Source organism: Phytophthora infestans, genomic scaffold (assembly GCF_000142945.1).
Source record: "Phytophthora infestans T30-4 supercont1.7 genomic scaffold, whole genome shotgun sequence".
Lineage (NCBI taxonomy): Eukaryota > Oomycota > Peronosporomycetes > Peronosporales > Peronosporaceae > Phytophthora > Phytophthora infestans.
In genome coordinates, this window is record NW_003303752.1 from 3,726,859 (window position 1) to 3,744,031 (window position 17,173).

Consider the following 17,173-nt stretch of genomic DNA (forward strand, 5'->3'; position numbering starts at 1 on the left):
ACCCCGTTACACAGCCTCTGCCTGCTGGTGCACTGTATCCAAGTGCTCTTAGGATCTGTTTAACCCAAGTACTTACTATTGTTTTAATGAAAGTAAGTATTTTATTGTGTTGATACACTTAATTCTGACCAGCATCTACCGACCCTTCGCCGCCTTCGGCGACTCGGCGTCTGATCGCCATGCTGCCCAAAATTTCAACAATGTATCATTAGCCGTCTCAAGGTGATCGGCAGACCTCTGCCATTTCGAGAGCTCGCGCTTGATGTCGGACACATCCACTGCTCGCGCGACTTCATCGTTGTGGAGGCGACGCTCATGTCGCTTGAGATCCAACGCTGTGACTTCTCCCTACTCAGTGATCAAGGGCCTGGTAGCTCGTTATGAAGCCGAAGTCTCGAGCCTGTAAGAAAAGTACCGATAGCAGCAGGAGGCCCAGGAGCGCATGCTCGCGGACCAGCGCAAGATACTGGACGAACAGCGCGCGGCGATCCACAACGATGAAGTCGCGCAAGCAGTGGTTGTATCCGACATAAAGCGCGAGCTCTCGAAACGGCAAAAGTCTGCCGATCACCTTGAGGCGACTACGGATACATCGTTAAAAACCCTGCTCGACAGAGATCCCGACAGGGACGAGGCCTCCGAGCCACGCAAGAAGCCCCTGAACAAGGTCCAAAGTAAGAAGTGTGGCTCTTGCGATGACCCGAAGCCCCAGCAGAAGAAGAAGCGCCGAGGCACCGAGGAGACAGCTGAGGACCAGATGCCGACAAACCGACGAGCTATAGGAACTGTTGGACAACCTTCGCTGGCCAGCGGATAATCGCCAGATACGTTGAGAAGCTCAAGTGATCCTGGAGATGAATCTTTCTCCCCGACGCTGAGAACGCGCCGCGTGTAGCGGCGGAACCAAGGGCAATGATTTCGAACAGTACGGTTGACACGAGGCCGTCCTCGTACTGCTGGCTGCGCTCGATTTTGGCTTCATTCGAAGCGATCCCCGGCGGCAAAAGTTGCGTTAAGAAATTCGAAATATCTTGAAACAACGTAAATGTTGTATTGAAATATTACGAAAATGTCTTATTATTGAAGTCGCACTGCAACATAGCAGCAGCCTTCGTGTTGTCTATTCCAACGTGCTGGAGGCCAGCAATGGCGTGGTGACCGTCGGCTTCTTGAAGAGCAGCGACTTGGAGTCGTCCACGCTGAAATCCTCCGGGAGAGCTGGAGGCGTGTAATACCGCAGAAGGAGCGAGGAAGTGACGACCGACACGGAAGAGATGGCCATGGCACCGCCTGCGAACATGGGCGGGATGCTGAAGCCGAAGGGATACAACACGCCAGCAGCCAATGGGATCAGCAAACAGTTGTAGCCAAGAGCCCACACGTAGTTCAGACGGATCCGGTTGAAGATTGTGCGAGACAAGTCCAGCGCCGTGATGACGTCGAACAAGTTGGCCTTCATGAGCACCATACCGGCCGTCTCGACTGCGATCTCAGTGCCGCCTCCTATAGCAATACCCAGATCCGCTTGAGCCAATGCAGGCGAGTCGTTGATGCCGTCACCTACCATAGCAACGATACGCCCAGTACTCTGGAGCTGCTTGACCTTCGAAGACTTCTGAGAAGGGACCACCTCGGCCATGACGTTGCGTCGACTAATGCCAAGCTGGTCAGCAATGGTGAAGGCCGTGCGTGCGTTATCACCAGTGACCATCCAGACTTCCAGACCCATCTGCTTCAGCTTTTTCAATGTACGGATTGACTCTTTACGCGGAGCATCCGCCACACCAAAGACAGCGCTAAGTTCATCGTCGACGCCCATGTAAATGGTAGTCTTTCCAGCATTCTGGAACGTCATTGTGGCCTGCTGCAGCACAATACTTGACAAACGCTTCATTCCGTTATCGGCCATCCACTCTCTGTTGCCAATGACGACCTTGTGCTCACCAACTGTACACGCAATACCTCGTCCAGAAACTCCACGGAAACCTTTGGGTTGTTCGAGATAAGACGAGATAAACTTGGCGTACTCGATGATCGCTTTACTGAGAGGATGTTCGCTGCCAAGTTCAGCCGACCCAGCGAGAATAATGAGCTCCTCAGTGCTGAGCTTCTTCGTGAGCACCACCACATCTGTCACCACAGGCTTCCCCACTGTCAGAGTTCCCGTCTTGTCGAACAAGATCGTGTTGACGTTGTGTGCAGCCTGTAGTGGCTCACCGCCCTTGATCAACACACCGTGCTCAGCTCCAACACCCGTTCCAACCATGACAGCCGTGGGTGTTGCCAACCCCAACGCGCACGGACAAGCCACAACGAGTGTAGCAATACCAAAGTTGAACGCGAACACAAACGTGCTGTCTGTGTGAGGAATCCAGCTTTCCGGAACAACCTCAAAAACACAGAGGAGATACCAAGCCGAGAGTGTCACGAAAGAAAGCCCCAGTACGGTAGGGACGAAAATGGACGCGACGTAGTCTGCGTATGCTTGGATTGGCGCCTTTGAGGTCTGCGCGTCCTCCACGAGACGAATAATCTGACTCAATGCAGTGTCGTTGTCCACACCGGTAACCTTCATATGGAACAATCCGTCCACATTCACGGTCGCCCCTAGCACACGATCGTCGACGACTTTCTTGATTGTCTTGGACTCACCCGTCAACATCGACTCGTCAATCCGACCTTCGCCGTACACGACGACTCCGTCGGCTGGAATGGACGATCCGCGGACGACTTTGAGAATGTCTCCACGTTGCACCAGTTCAATCGGAACAATGCGCTCTTCACGGATTCTCGTTCCGTCAGCGCTAAAAACTAACAACGTGGCAGATTTGACTTGCAGCTCCATCAACTTGCTCAGTGCTGCCGAGGTTTTGCCTTTAGCGATTGCCTCCAAGAACTTGCCCAGGATAACGAAAGAAATGAGCATCGACGACGTCATAAACATATCCGGGTTGGCGACACTTGCATCACTCAATAAAACCGCACGAATGAGACTGAACAGACCGTAGAAGTACGAGGCATTGGAGCCCATCGACACCAGGAATGACATGCCTAACATGCGGTTCCTCATTCCTTTCCAAGCGTCAACATGGAATCGACGCGCAGGGTAAAACTGGACCGGGGTAGCTAGAACTGCCACAATCAACGTCTGCCACGAGATCCCGGGAAGAATTTCCGAAGCCAAGCCGCGTTCAATAGGCGCAATATTGTCGAGCACCATCATGATCAGGACAATCGAAAATGTGAACAGCATGGAGACGAAAAAGTCAACGCGATACCTCGTGATCTCCTTTGCGCGTTGATCTCCCAGCGCTTTCTGCGCCTCTGACTTGGACACGTATGAAGCGTCATATCCGATATCCTCGATTGTTTCAACAAGCGTCCGGATTCCAACAATGTCCTTATCAAAGCGAACTGTCGCCTTCTCCGTCGCAAAGCTGACAAGAGCAGACACGACACCCTCCGTTTGTTTCAGTGCGTTTTCAACCGAGTTGGAGCACGAGGTACACGTCATCCCGCCAACCAAAAGTGTTGCCTCGCCAAACTCACTCTTGTCGGAGGCGATAGAAATTGCAACATCGTCCGACGCAGCAGTCGAAGCCACTTCCGACTTGGCTTGCAGCTCAACATCACTCTTCGCAGAATATTCCTCTGCATCTGACACTCTTTGCGCTTCTGACTTGACGACACGAGCACGGAACTTGGATCCGGCCTTTCGAACGGCTTGCAGCAAGTCTCCGTCGTTAAACTGGCCATCAGGGTCCACTTCAACCGTCGCAATCTTTGCCGCAAATTCCACAGATGCAGACACAACGCCGTCAGTCTCGCTAAGAGCTTGTTGGATCTTGCGTGCGCAATTTTTGGCACAGCTCATGCCTTCAATCTCCAGCAGCACAGTACGCGGGCTGAACGACGGCACATACACTGCAGCATCAAACTTCGTGCCAGCACTGCGTACAACTTCGATGAGGTCGTTCTCCGAGAGGGAGCTGACCGATTCTAGCTGAACTGTAGCGCGTTTAAGCGGGAAATCCACTGTGGCGCTCTCTACACTCGCAACAGCATTCAAAGCCCGCTCGATCTTCGTTGCGCAGTTCTTCGCACAGCTCATACCGTCAATTTTAAGGCGAATTGTACGCGGTCCACTGGTTGGTTTCGCTACTGAAGCAGTGAACTTTTGACCGGCGGAATGGACAACTTCAATCAGGTCGGATTCCGTCAGGTGACTACCCGTCTCCAAGAAAATGGTCGCACGCTTCGTGTCAAAGTCCACCTTGGCGTTAATAACCCCCTCGGCGTTGTTAAGTGCATCTTGCACCTTTCTTGCGCAGTTCTTTGCGCAGCTCATGCCATCGATCGTTAGATATACGACGCGCGAGTCGCCGTCATTGTTGAAAAGCTCGTAACGCGACGCATCGAACTTTGTGCCAGCACTGCGCACCACCTGAATCAGATCTTGCTTTGTCACTAAGCTCTCCGACTCGAGGATGATCGTCGCGCGCTTATTACCGAAGTCGACTATCGCGTCAATTACTCCTTCCGCACTTTGCAAGGCAGCCTGAACTTTTGTAGCGCAGTTCTTGGCACAGCTCATGCCTGTGATGTTCAACAAGATCGCACCAGGTACGGAACCTGCGCGCTCTTTCTTCTCTTTAGCGATGGATGCGTTGAAGCGCGGGTTGGCCGCGCGGATGTACTTAATAAGATCCACCTCTGTCGCTGTGCAGCCTTTAGCTAGTGCCACCTCGGCCGTCTTGGACTTGGAGTCCACGTGGATGTGAAGCACGCCTGGAATCTGCTCTAGCGCGCGGATCACTTGCCGACCACAGTTGGTCATGCAGCGCATGCCGTCCACGCGGAGGCGCACGATGCGCTCACGATGCTGCCACACTGGATACGCCACGAGTTGCTCGGGTGTTGCGCGTCGCACCTCGTCAGCCAGAGCCGCCTCCATCGCCTCGTCGGCGCGGTAAAACAGCTCGATCCTCGCCAGCTTCTCTAGAAGATCCAGCTGCACATTGCGCACGCCCAAGGAGCTACGTAGAAGCGCCTTTTTGATCTTTTCGGCGGCGTCTTGGTCATCTTCCGCGAGGCCTGGCACCACGAGGAACACGACACGCTCCTCGTCGTCGCGCCGCTGAGATGACGTAACACTGGGAACGTCCTCGGCTGCGGGCACGCAGGCACCGTCTTGGACGCCTCGCACGAACGGCAGCAGCTCCTGGTGATCTTCGTTCACCACCATCTTTGTCGCTAAACAAGAAATGAGATGAATGGGCGGGCATAAACCCAAGCACCCACGAGACCCGGATTTAGACGAGTTGAAGCGATTTCGATGGGTGTTTTTCTCTGATTGGCTGATGGAATTCGGGATGCATCATCGATTGCGTACATGCACCTGCAGAGTGTATCCAGGAAAATAATACAAATTTTATTTTTGTAAATGGGACTGGTGCTCCGTGGTCATCAATCTATAAGGCAAGCATACTGCGCGCAAACCCCACTCAATATTGAAGTAATTTCAATAGGGCCTTAACATAGACCAAGTGCGCTTAATCGTTCTAGATTCCGTAGCTTTAGCATTCAAAGAAAGTTCTTTAGCCGCTCAAATGTTGTTTTGTTTACCGAGATAAAAACTTTTTATCCTTAAAAAAAACATTCGATTATAAAGCTTAATCTTTCGAGAAGCTTACTTTCACCAAAAGAAATTCCGATTATTATGCTAACGCGCAGCCGCAGAACTTACTGGCGAGCAGTCTGTCGGCCGACCTTGATATAAAAGGAATAACGCAAACACTAGACTCAGTGCGATGAAAACCTTCGCAAATTTTACCAAAGAGCTCTGTTTGAATGAAATGCATATTTCATTCGGAACTATCGCCGTTTTCCGATGGCCCAAAGCGATCATGGTCGATTGAGTCGATCTGCTACTCCGTGGCTGCGCATCTCCTGCGCCATCTTCGCAGACGCAGCTTCTGCCCACGGGAATGTTATATAATCTTACTACTCGACAGTATCACTACAAAGAGGATTGTCTGTACATGAAGGTGGATTTCGTGGACAAAACGCGGCACGTCTTTCAAAGAGACCTAAAGACCTGTATGAACTTTGGCACGAGTATCAGCTCGGATCCGGTGGGCTAAAACCAGCCAAGGAGTTTACATCCATTGAGCGAGGCGCAAACAAGTTCGCCTACTCCAGGCGGAAAGTCTTCTGGGATGTTATTTCTCAATTGGTTCGCTCTGGACACACTAGCGACTCTGCAATAGATAGAGTGTATCAAACGTACGGTAGGAATCTCTCTGTGTCTAGTATTTTAGTTAAACTTCGTACAGATCGTAGACGTGGAGGACATCCAAGTCTGCGATTGTAGCACTTCAACACGGTTCAATTCAGCCAATCAAACCTTATCCTTCGAAATATTAGCCTATCAAAACTATGGTTGCAATCCAAGTTGCATAAATGACCAATATTTATACAGTACATAGGGAGCCCGGTACACTGACAGTGTAGCACTGTAAGCAGGTATTCATCTGAAACTTTCAAATTAATACATGTAGAGGCTTTCAGTGAAAGCCTCTACATGTAAACTACCTCGTTGCGGTCTGCTATTGCATCATGTAATAGCAGACCGCAACGATGTTTGAAATCACGCCTGCAGAGCGTCAAGTTTCCAGACGTCCATCGATTACATCCGCCTGGCAGCTGGCAACTTGCCGACAATCTAAATCACTAGCTCTTAAAATTCTACGTTGTCGCAGTGCTCTCTTTAGGCTAGCTCGGTACTGTACATACCACCGAGTCGGACCGACTGTCGGTGGCTTTGCATGTACACCAGTGGTAGTACAGTATGCACCTTGTGGATTTCGGGCAGGACAAACTTGAGGTCAAGTATGTTGCACACGTCACAGATCTCCATAATAAAACACACCCCATCCAGTGAAAAGCATTTAATTGTTTGAAAAACCCAATCATCGCCATCGGCGCTCATTTTAAGCGGTTGGTGTAGCCTCTCCTCGCCACCATGCTCCTAACAGCGCGGCTGCTCCGATTTGCGCTTAAGCAGGGCGCTCCTGCAAGCGCAACTCTGCAGCAGCGAGGCCTCCATGCATCTGGTGTGGTGCCGGCTCGTCGAAATCGCAGAGGTTCTCCCAGCAGCGCGTCCTCCAAGCAATCGGCAGTCTACCAAGGCGGCGAGGTAAAATGGCGACACGCAATGGTCATAATATTTGGAAGGTAACTTTGCTTATGTTGGCTAACCAATGACAGGATGACGACGGGGAGTTTGGCAAGTGGTTCGAGGAGATGCAGAAGCAGTACCCGAGCAAGGCTTCGTCCCAGGAGGAGGAGCTACCAGACACGATGAAACTAGTCGACGACGAACAAAACGAACTCGACGATGACGAAGAGCCCGATGAAGAGACCGAGATTTTTTTAGAAGAAGCAGAGGAGCTGTTTCGCCTGAGCCCGGCCGAATTTCAGAAGCGAATGGACACGTTCGACCAGCGCCACGCCCATGAAGACGACGGTGAAGAGGAAGAGGACGGTGACGAGGGAATCGATCGTGCTAAAGAACGCATTCCCAAAAAGAAGCTGCTGAAAGTACTGGGAGAGCTGAACCCAAACGCTGCGTCGACGAGCAAGAACGCTGAGCGGATGCCGAACTCGAGTCTGAGTACGTCGAAAAGAGTCGTTGAAGCTGGGGTGTTGACCTCGTGCTCACATGTACTATTTGCTGCGATGCTTATTCTTTTTTCTAGAAAACAAGAACATGACCCCACTGGAGAAGAAGCCGAAACAGCCCAAGGCTGAGCGCGTGACGTATCGCCAGGAGAGCGTGGGCATCGCCGTGCTGGAGTTCGTGCAGAATTTGCTAGTTGAGGACGCAGACTTGTCTGGAGATGACGTCGTGCCTACGATTATCGAGGTGAGCAATACGATAGAGGTGTAACTACAGTGGTTCGTGACGAGGTGTATGTGTCCTCTTGCCATCTGCAGGCTAACGTCTCGCCCGATCTGCGTCGAGTCGTGCTGTTCTGGGAGCCTGTGCGCTTGAATTCGGAGAATCAGAAGATCGGCAAGAAGAAAGTCGAGGCAGTGAAGAATCGACTTCAACGCCAGGAGCGCTGGATCCGCCGCAATGTCACTCAGCATCTGAACTTGAAGGTGGGTTTTGGTGATGTCTGGTGTGGTCTGTCGCAAGATGCTAACTGGTTGCTTGCGAATAGTACTCCCCTGTTGTCCAGCTCAAGCAACAGAGAGAAGCTAAGGCTGAAGAGGCACGGACACTGTTCGAGGATGAAATGAAGTGGCTTGACAGGGTGTAAACTCATTCATTCACGTCACGCAACAGCATAATTGGAGGAGAGACTTTTTGCTGGGGTTGTATTACCCACACAGATCTCAATTCTGAGTTACGTCATGGTACTCATCTCCAGAGGATACTCGTCACTTCAGAAGCCTGTGCGTTTGTATGCTGGGGGAAGCTCAGCGACGGTACCTGTTCGTTTCAACTGCTTACTTCTGCACCAGCTCATAGAGGTCCGAGCGTGTCTGGTTCGTGGTGGGGATGTTGCGACGCATTTCCTCGACCTTCTCCAAGTCGACCTCGGCGTACACAATCGACTCACCGTGGCCGCAGGTAGCCACAACCTCGCCCCAGGGCGAGATGACAGTGGAGTGGCCCCAGGCCTGGTAGCCACCCTCGGGGCCACGCGCAGGCGAAGTTGCCGCTACGTACAGCTGGTTGTCGACAGCGCGAGCACGCTGCAGAAGCTCCCAGTGCGCCGGACCCGTGGTGAGGTTGAAAGCGCCCGGGAAGAGCAGTACCTTGGCACCTTGCTTCTTCATGAGCATAGACAGCTCCGGGAATCGGATGTCGTAGCAGATGCCAACACCCATCTTGCCGTAGGGCGTGTCGAAGAGCGTCATGCTGTTGCCTGGGGACAGTGTGTCCGACTCCTTGAAGGTGATCTTGCCGGGCACGTCAATGTCGAACAGGTGCACCTTACGGTGCTTGCCGAGGATTTCACCTTCAGGCGAGAAAATGACGCTTGTGTTGTAGACCTTGCCGGTCGCATCCTTCTCAGGGATGGAGCCACCCACCAGGAAGATCTGCAGCTTAGCAGCGAGCTGCGACAACGCAAAGGTGGACGGGTGTTCCTTCTCATTTAAAGCTGCCTTCTTCTCTGGGATCTCCTCCGCGTACTGCGGGAAGGACGTCGTGGCGTACGGCGAGTTCCAGCACTCAGGCAGCGACACCACCTGAGCTGCGTTCTGGGCGGCCTCGGTCACGGCGGCGGTGGCCGTGGCGATGTTCTTCTGCTTGTCATCGCCAACGGCAATCTGGCACAGAGCCAGCTTGAACTTGGGGGCAGTAGTGCTCATGGGGCTTGAAAGGCGCAAGAAAGGTGAGCGGAGGTGGCGAGCTTGGGATCTGATGGTGCGGCCAAGCATCCTCCAATCCCCATCAAATTTGTGATCAAATACCGGTAGTCGTTATGTTTGACACACCGATTTATTTCTTACAAACCAATAAGAAATAGTGTATCAAACATAATTTAAGTCGTCAATTTTGATTTTCGCGTCATCTTCGCCAAGACAACCATCGACATGCTGTCTCTGCGGGTACATAGCTCCTTTATTGATGCTATTGGGAAGGACTATAGGCACTTGTGTTTTTGACGCAAACTATACTGTAGTTTACTCGACAGATACGTCACATTGGATCTCGCCACATGGCGCGGCGCCACCTCAGCTACGGTGGCTCTGCTCCTCACGCTGGCGGCCAGGACAACTCGAGCTTTTTCACGCTGCTCGGACTGGCAGGTGTCATCGGGTACGCCTATATGATTACCTTTATTCGGACGACCTGTGCTAACATTGCTGTTTTGCAGTGGCGTGGCGTACGTGTACTACGATCCGGATGTTCTACCGGCAAGTGTCAAGAAATGGCTGCCGATCCAAGAGCCTGAGGGACGCGGCATGAGTCTTGAGGAGTACGAGCAGTGGCGTGCTAAGCAGGCGGGATTTCCAGCGGTCGTCACGCAGAAGAATGAGGATGAGGCCAAGTCCACGCACTCGAAAGACGAGGAGGATGTCGAGCCGCCCAGCATGAATGGTCCGCTGTCAGCAGCACTATTTACATCACTATATACTTCAAAGTACTTACAGTAATATTGGTACTATTTGTGATGCCTTAGATGGCATTCCCATTCCACATGGAGATGTGTCCCCCGTGGAGATGAAGGCGTCACTGGAGAAGCTTCTAGCTGAAGCACGAGAGAACGAGGCCGCGTTCATCGCTGACATCAAGTCTAACAGGGTCCCGGTATCTGAGGAAGATCGCCAGATGGTACGCTACCGTTTTTTGTGGCAATCTGGAGACGACTAATACTATTTTGCTACCAGCTGCAAGCGTTCAAGGACGAGAAAGCACGATTAAAGAAACAGCTCAAGTTCCTCAAGTCCAGCAAGTAAGCCGAACACGTACACAACTGTGAGTTGACTTTAATGGTGAACAAGAACGAAATATGCAGGTAATAAGAGACAGGAACAATTGAAATGCATGCAGCTATCGTTAGCGACACCTCTATGGTCTTTGCACATTTACTCTTTCTTTGTCTTCTCGCTTTGCGTCTCTGCTGCCCACTGCCAGTACGTCAAATACGCAAGCACCAGCAGGAAATGACCACAGGAATACGCTGCAAAAACGTAGTCGTGGATGTGCGGATATCTCGCAGGTGGAGTAACCCAGACTTGTGCAGCATGGATAACAACAATTCCTACCATTGATATCTGCGGTACAGCAAACGAAGCCGATTATAACCTTTTCAGCGATGCAATTGCAAACCAACACTTCGTACCATGACATACGCTCGTACGAGCGGATGAGCGCTACCATCCTGCTTGTAGCCAGGTGCAAGTTCGTGTTGCTGCACGTGTAGGTACCTCGAAGTTCCCGACGTAAGGAACGGAGCCACCGCTACACCCATATAGGCGAGTTGCAACACGATGTACGGAAGAATCAGACCATCTTTTTTCAGTAGGAAATACATGCTGTGTAATGCGAAAGGGAATCAGACAGTAAAGCTTAGTAAAACAATCACATTTCTGTAAATAATGGACATACCTGAATGTTGAGAGCACGCTGAACCATCCGGATAGAAGCGCGTTGTGCGCAAAGAGAAATGAAATCGGCAGCAGCGGTAACAGAATTGTCTTCTCGTGAACTGCAAAACCAGCACACAGTGTTAGCGACAGTATAAGGCCTTCCCATAGCCTACAAACCAGTACCTTGAAAAGAAAACAAGAAAAATGACAGCGAGCAGATTGCGAGCGATAGCACAAACCGCAGATTTGTAGGCTTTCGTCGCAACAGGTCAATGATCGACGGAGAAAATCCAATAAAGGTCATCACAGTGCTGTAGCGAGCCAAGCACGGCACTATTAGCACCCTCAATTTGTCCCTCAAGTACGATTTCAACGTACCACAAACGCATTTGCAGTGCGGGAGTCACATGCCTCCGGATCTTGAGAACAAAGTCGGCAATACACCAGAAGTTCGCGACCTTATCCTCGAAGAGCCCTCGGCCAAAAGGGAAGATACGATGAACAACTAGAGAGACACGTTAGCTTATAAGTCATCCCACTGTAGCTAATAGACATAACATACCTTGTGCCACCGTGGACACACAAGTCTCTTTTGGTGATGAATACACGCAGAGTGGGAACCACATCAACACGAAGGTCGCGATGACAGCGACTGCTAGTTTCAGGAGATGAAGAATGCACTTTTTCCGATAAAGACAACGCGCAAGAAGAAATACTCCAAATGCAGGAGCATAGTATAGCGCCATTTGCTTGAAGTTTAGCGCGAGACAGTAGCATATACTTCCAAGGAATTCGTGCCCCTGGAGGATCAGTGCCACGCCCAACGCCGTAAAGCCTAGACAAACATTGTTGTACTGATATCACAAGTAAAAAGAGCAGCGCCACATGCAGAGTAAGATAAAGTATAAACGTAGTATAACAAATACTATATCCTTGTCGTACCTGGAAGTGACCATGGTCAATGAGCAAAATCGCCGGTTGCAGCAAAACCAGCAGCATGAACGCCATTCGTCGCGACCACTGCTCATTGCCATAGATAGCTCGTGACATAGCATAGATAGCCGGGATGAAGAGAGCGACGTCGCACAGGAGCACAGATGTACGCATGAACACCTTGCTGGTAGCCGACTCGTAACCCCTCGAGCTAGTAAGCTCCACCATGGCGGGCTCCGTGATGTGAGCCGCTCGTCCGAAGAGGTACGAGACGTAGGCAGTCAGCGGCGGGTAATCCAATCCCCAATACAATAGATCGTTGGACGTGGTGTTGAAGTACCAATCCGAAACTGGCAGGTTGATAGTGATCTCCATCCAGTGTCGTTGCGCCTCGTAGTCGCCAAACATGGGCGGCGTGTGCTCGCCTGAGTATGAGTGGAGACCCACTATCCAGCGTACTAGCACGAGGAGCAGCCATACAAGCAACGCACCTGACCTCTTCTCGTCATTCTCTTCCAGGAACTGCAGGCCACGCTGCAGCAGCGAAGCCTCTGCGCCTGCACTCATGCTTTGTTGAACAAGAGTTGATGACGTGTGTGTTAGTGCCATGTCACTACATGATATGTGGTCCACATTTTGACTTGCAAACTTCAAGCGGATCTGAGCAACTCGCCGTGTGCTTTTACTAAAAGCCTTTTAGCTCTTCTCCTGCGTTTCTGTTGTCTCCAATGGCTCTAGCCAATCGAATTGCCATCGTCACGGGCGCTGCTTCCGGCTTAGGACGTGCCACGGCCACTCGTTTTGTGGAGAACGGGGCGCGAGTGATCCTATGCGACCTCCCGACCAGCGATGGTGTTAACGTGGCCAGGGAGCTCGGCGTCTCGTGTCATTTTAGCCCCACTGACGTACGATTTCTTGGAATTAAAATACTCCCCTTATTAATATGTACTTATCGGAGATATTTTGAATGCCGCCTCGGTAGGTGACGAACGAGGATGATGTGACGGCAGCGCTGGACCTGGCCGAGTCTTCCTTCGGTGAGCCCGTGAACACAGTCGTCAACTGTGCCGGCGTCGCACTAGCCATCAAGACGCTGAGCAAGAAGGGCGTTCATCAACTGTTCCAGTTCCAACAAACCATCAATGTTAACACGGTTGGATCTTTCAACGTCGCACGTCTCGCAGCGGAGCGGTGAGCTAGCTCTTGCAAATTTTCAAGCAAAGGGAGAATTTCACTCTAACACTTCTGTAGCATGTCCAAAACGAGACCGGGACCTGGTGGGGAGCGTGGTGTCATCATCAACACTGCTAGTATCGCTGCGTACGAGGGACAGATCGGCCAAGCGGCGTATGCAGCTAGCAAAGGTGCCATCGTAGGAATGACGCTGCCTCTTGCGAGAGACCTCGCGTCGTATGGTATTCGCGTGAATACAATTGCACCAGGTACAGTTTAACTCGTTTTGATACACACTAGATGGTGTATTAGCAGAGCTGATACATATAATACTTTTTGCCTTAGGTTTGTTCATGACTCCGCTGCTGGCTGGACTCCCGGAGAAGGTGCAGAAGCAGCTGGGCGATACAGTTCCGTTCCCAAGCCGCTTGGGGAACCCCGAGGAGTACGCGCAGCTAGCACATGCGATCATCGACAACAAGATGATTAACGGCGAAACCATTCGTCTTGATGGCGCTTTGCGTATGCCGCCAAAGTAAATGCAATGCACCCAAACGAAGACCTAGCGAGGATTTATATTTTTCTCGTTATCGATCAAATAAATACTGCAGCTCATGTGAGCTATTGCAACGAAGCCCTGGAGCTCAGCTAGACTCGGTCTGTTGGTTGCACATACTCACGATCGACGAGGTCAAAGAGGTCTTTCTCCGATGTGATTTCGAGAAGCGCTTCCTGTCCAAGAGCTTCAACCACACTGGCATAAATGCATTCGAAAGAGGTGTCAGGAAGCTCTCGCAGTGATTGCTTCAATAGGTTGGCAAAGAACGTAAGAACATAGTCCTCTGGGCCCGTAAAATACAGCAGCGCGAGCCAGCTTCTAGGAGGACAATAAGCCTTCAGATCCAGTAAAATCGAGCTGTTCTTAAACGGAATGATACAAGCCCCACGAGTTCTTGAAAGTCGTCGCATACCACCTTCTTGAATCACATTTGCAGCTGTCAGAGCTGCTAGCACTTCCTCAAACGCTCTGGTATCTGCAGTTTCTTTTAATTCTGGCGATTCTCTCTCTGAAGTTGGAACTGCGACGAGAATGTCGAGAACAGAGATGAACGCGGCACCTCGTGAGAAAGAGCCACATGGAAATACCTGCACGTCTTCATTCCACTGCGTGAGATGGATAAGGATAGCATTGAATGCTGTTTTCCCGTCTTGCTGGCTGGTCATGGGTCGTCGAACCATGGCAGTAGAATCTTCAGCATCCTTGCGACCTAGATATTCCATCCCGACGCGCAATTGCTCGATAGATTGAAGTCCATGAGTCACGACACAAAGCTTCTTGTCTGTTAGTTCATACACATTAATCTGGTCACCTCCCTGTTGTTCCACCAGACGTAATGCTTGACTTGATTTCATCCCGTATATGCTGAGTAGCATTCGCAATTGATCCCACTTGGATGCAGTATGCGTTGATCCGCCTCCAGGAGCGTCGGTGAAATACAATTCTTGCTGGTGAAGATAATTTTGTTTGTATTTGTCCCAGTACCGTGCGATGATTCGCCAGACATCAAGCGTCACGCCTACTTTCGTCGCCTTTTTGGACACGTAGTCGGATAGGAATATATCTGACTCCGATGTTGCTGAACCCAACACATCGGCCTCCCACATGGCAGTAAAAACTCTCCGGGCAAGTTTACAGACTTGCACACGCCATGGCTGTTGGCCTAGCCACTCACTTTTCGCGATGAACTCATCCATCGCCTGTAGACAGAACAGAAGCATAGGTCGTCGAATAGGACCTTGGTGCATCTCACAAGTCGATCCATCACTTTGCATCCAGCAAGGTGACAACTCGCACATACGGTCAGCGTCATAGTAGTCCACAAGCTCCAGACGCACGCTGGCCGGCGGCTTCTCCAGCATCAGGCCACTGTTGATCAGAGTCGTCAGTGGTAATGGCGCGCGACTGTTACCCCTGTTATTACTTGTGCTATCGTTTTTCGTCTCCAGCTCGAACTCGAAGCGTACGTGCTGGTCTTTCCGCTTCTGGCTGTTGTTACTCGTGACACTCGGCAGAAATAGCATACTGTCTGCCATGGATTCATTGTGCGATGAGCTCTGTTGGCTCGCTCCAAAGTTACTACTCCTGTTGGATCGGGTGTGCGGAGCACCAAACTCGACTGACTCAAATGAGTCGCTGGTGAGCGAGTGAGATGGTCCGAAGGGCGCCTGCGATGCGTTGTTCTCCTGTGGACTGGAAGACGGTAAAGATGTGAAATCCCCTGGAAGCTCGATGCCAAAGAAGGCGTCTTTCAACGGGCGGATCTCCGGAGGGTCCTCGTCCAGTAGCTGCGCTAGGTCCGTGAAAAACTTGCGTTTACGTTGCGGATGCAACGCCCACCGCAGCGAGCTGTCTTTTGTCATAATAATTCCAAAATTACATGACAAAAGGAAGCTTTGAAGTAAAATTTTCCGACATTGTTATAATTAATACAGTCGGCTGAAATCTTTATTTTGAGCCAATCCGGAGCCGATCCCAAAAATTTTTGGACAACATTTGATTAACAAAATTTAAGTCTAACATATATTTGAAGAATAATTTTGTAAATCAGGCTTATATTTTTTTTAAATAGCCCCCCTAGAACAGAGGAAAGCCGCATTTGTGCCTTCGAACACACAGAAAGCGTGCGCTACTGCGATCGCAACATTCAAGCGAATGCCAGAGGAGGTGAATGTCGGCATGGAACTCGTCCAGGCTAGAATTCTCCTTGGCAATTCCAGCAAGTGGTTAGCAGTGATGATCGATCGTTTTGGATTCTACCTCACCACCAACGAAGGTAAGAAAGGTAAGTTTGCCCGAAACACAGCAACTTTGCATCACAGATGCATTAATAACGGGGTACGTAGCCCCCTAGTTACATGAAGTATGACAGGTCATACTTCGGGGTATTTGGTACACGGTACCACAGTTGTTTGAGGCCAACCATTGGCTGATGACATTAATTTTATATAGGTGACTTATACACCTTTGCCAATTCAAAGTGGCCGTAGTGCAGTTCAAAGTGGTTACTGTCAAAAAGTAAAAAAAAGAAAAAAAGGAAAAAAATCACAATAAAAGTCCATTGTTATTTTTAATCTAGAGCAAAGTAGTGTTTGTCCAGCTCAAAACGGATTACTTTCCGTACTCCATTGGCTCGCTTCTCTTCGTAGCGGCGACTGCATGCGCACAGTGACGCGCCATTCTGTTGACCAGCCTGACTGTCATACACGGCATGCAATGCTCAGCAGCCTTCTCCAGTAGCTGCATTCGACTCTCGCTCATCTGGCTGCGAGGAGCGCTGAGCATCTCGTCGTGGCTCAGAGCAAGGAAGCTTTTTATTTTAGCTTTTAGCACGCTAGAACAATTTACAATAAATTACAGTAAATTACGTGACGGTACCATTTTAGCATGAATACAAACAATAACAAGACGGAAACGTACCTTCAATTGGGTTGCACATTGGAGAATACGGGCCCAAGCATAGTAGCACCAAATCGCTCCGCTCCCTCACCAAGTCTGCAGTCTGGTTGTGTGCTGGAGCATTGTCCAGCACAATGACAATCGGTTTTCCCAGAAATTCCATTTGATAGACTTCATTCGCTTTGACAGTATCGTAGATAGCATCCACAAAATCAGCGTTGGCCTGCATCTTGATGCTTCCACGCTGCGTCTTGTAGTGCACGAGGCCAATTTCGGTAGATACCGCGCACTGAACTTGTAAATTCTTTCCTTTTGAAGCTGGAAGCTTCACAACCGCGCGCTGCCCTACCCTGGAGACGCTTGCAGTACAAATTGAAGTTGGTTTTGCATAGTAGACGATGAAAGAACCCGCTCGCTCATGCCTCAGTAGTTGCTCAGCAAACACACGCCTTTTTTCAATGCTCTCTTCATTGTTGCATGTTGCGGGCTCAATCCGCA

The 17,173-nt window shown here is 50.6% G+C and overlaps 7 protein-coding genes across 7 annotated transcripts; 3 read left to right on the forward strand and 4 right to left on the reverse strand.

Moving 5' to 3' along the window:
* Positions 1-1,120: 1,120 nt before the first annotated feature.
* PITG_05537 (copper-transporting ATPase, putative) lies at positions 1,121-5,245 on the reverse strand (the record flags this gene model as incomplete). The annotated part of the gene is made up of 1 exon (XM_002999122.1): positions 1,121-5,245. One exon carries the CDS (start codon positions 5,243-5,245, stop codon positions 1,121-1,123), a length of 4,125 nt encoding a protein of 1,374 aa, XP_002999168.1.
* Positions 5,246-6,973: 1,728 nt separating this feature from the next.
* Positions 6,974-8,327, forward strand: PITG_05538 (uncharacterized protein; the record flags this gene model as incomplete). The annotated part of the gene is made up of 5 exons (XM_002999123.1): positions 6,974-7,198; positions 7,270-7,675; positions 7,761-7,927; positions 7,999-8,166; positions 8,229-8,327. 5 exons carry the CDS (start codon positions 7,025-7,027, stop codon positions 8,325-8,327), a joined length of 1,014 nt encoding a protein of 337 aa, XP_002999169.1.
* Positions 8,328-8,362: 35 nt separating this feature from the next.
* On the reverse strand, positions 8,363-9,467 carry PITG_05539 (carbon-nitrogen hydrolase, putative; the record flags this gene model as incomplete). The annotated part of the gene is made up of 1 exon (XM_002999124.1): positions 8,363-9,467. One exon carries the CDS (start codon positions 9,454-9,456, stop codon positions 8,518-8,520), a length of 939 nt encoding a protein of 312 aa, XP_002999170.1.
* Positions 9,468-9,718: 251 nt separating this feature from the next.
* On the forward strand, positions 9,719-10,542 carry PITG_05540 (uncharacterized protein; the record flags this gene model as incomplete). The annotated part of the gene is made up of 5 exons (XM_002999125.1): positions 9,719-9,838; positions 9,897-10,120; positions 10,203-10,354; positions 10,411-10,475; positions 10,539-10,542. 5 exons carry the CDS (start codon positions 9,738-9,740, stop codon positions 10,540-10,542), a joined length of 546 nt encoding a protein of 181 aa, XP_002999171.1.
* Positions 10,543-10,608: 66 nt separating this feature from the next.
* PITG_05541 (dolichyl pyrophosphate Man9GlcNAc2 alpha-1,3-glucosyltransferase, putative) lies at positions 10,609-12,612 on the reverse strand (the record flags this gene model as incomplete). The annotated part of the gene is made up of 7 exons (XM_002999126.1): positions 10,609-10,797; positions 10,866-11,058; positions 11,132-11,231; positions 11,296-11,423; positions 11,491-11,617; positions 11,675-11,966; positions 12,055-12,612. The coding sequence occupies 7 exons, from the start codon at positions 12,610-12,612 to the stop codon at positions 10,609-10,611; spliced, it is 1,587 nt and encodes a 528-aa protein (XP_002999172.1).
* A 161-nt stretch (positions 12,613-12,773) lies between these two features.
* Positions 12,774-13,757, forward strand: PITG_05542 (3-hydroxyacyl-CoA dehydrogenase, putative; the record flags this gene model as incomplete). The annotated part of the gene is made up of 4 exons (XM_002999127.1): positions 12,774-12,950; positions 13,028-13,236; positions 13,297-13,487; positions 13,564-13,757. 4 exons carry the CDS (start codon positions 12,774-12,776, stop codon positions 13,755-13,757), a joined length of 771 nt encoding a protein of 256 aa, XP_002999173.1.
* Positions 13,758-13,866: 109 nt separating this feature from the next.
* Positions 13,867-15,639, reverse strand: PITG_05543 (uncharacterized protein; the record flags this gene model as incomplete). The annotated part of the gene is made up of 3 exons (XM_002999128.1): positions 13,867-14,235; positions 14,299-15,115; positions 15,233-15,639. The coding sequence occupies 3 exons, from the start codon at positions 15,637-15,639 to the stop codon at positions 13,867-13,869; spliced, it is 1,593 nt and encodes a 530-aa protein (XP_002999174.1).
* Positions 15,640-17,173: the final 1,534 nt, after the last annotated feature.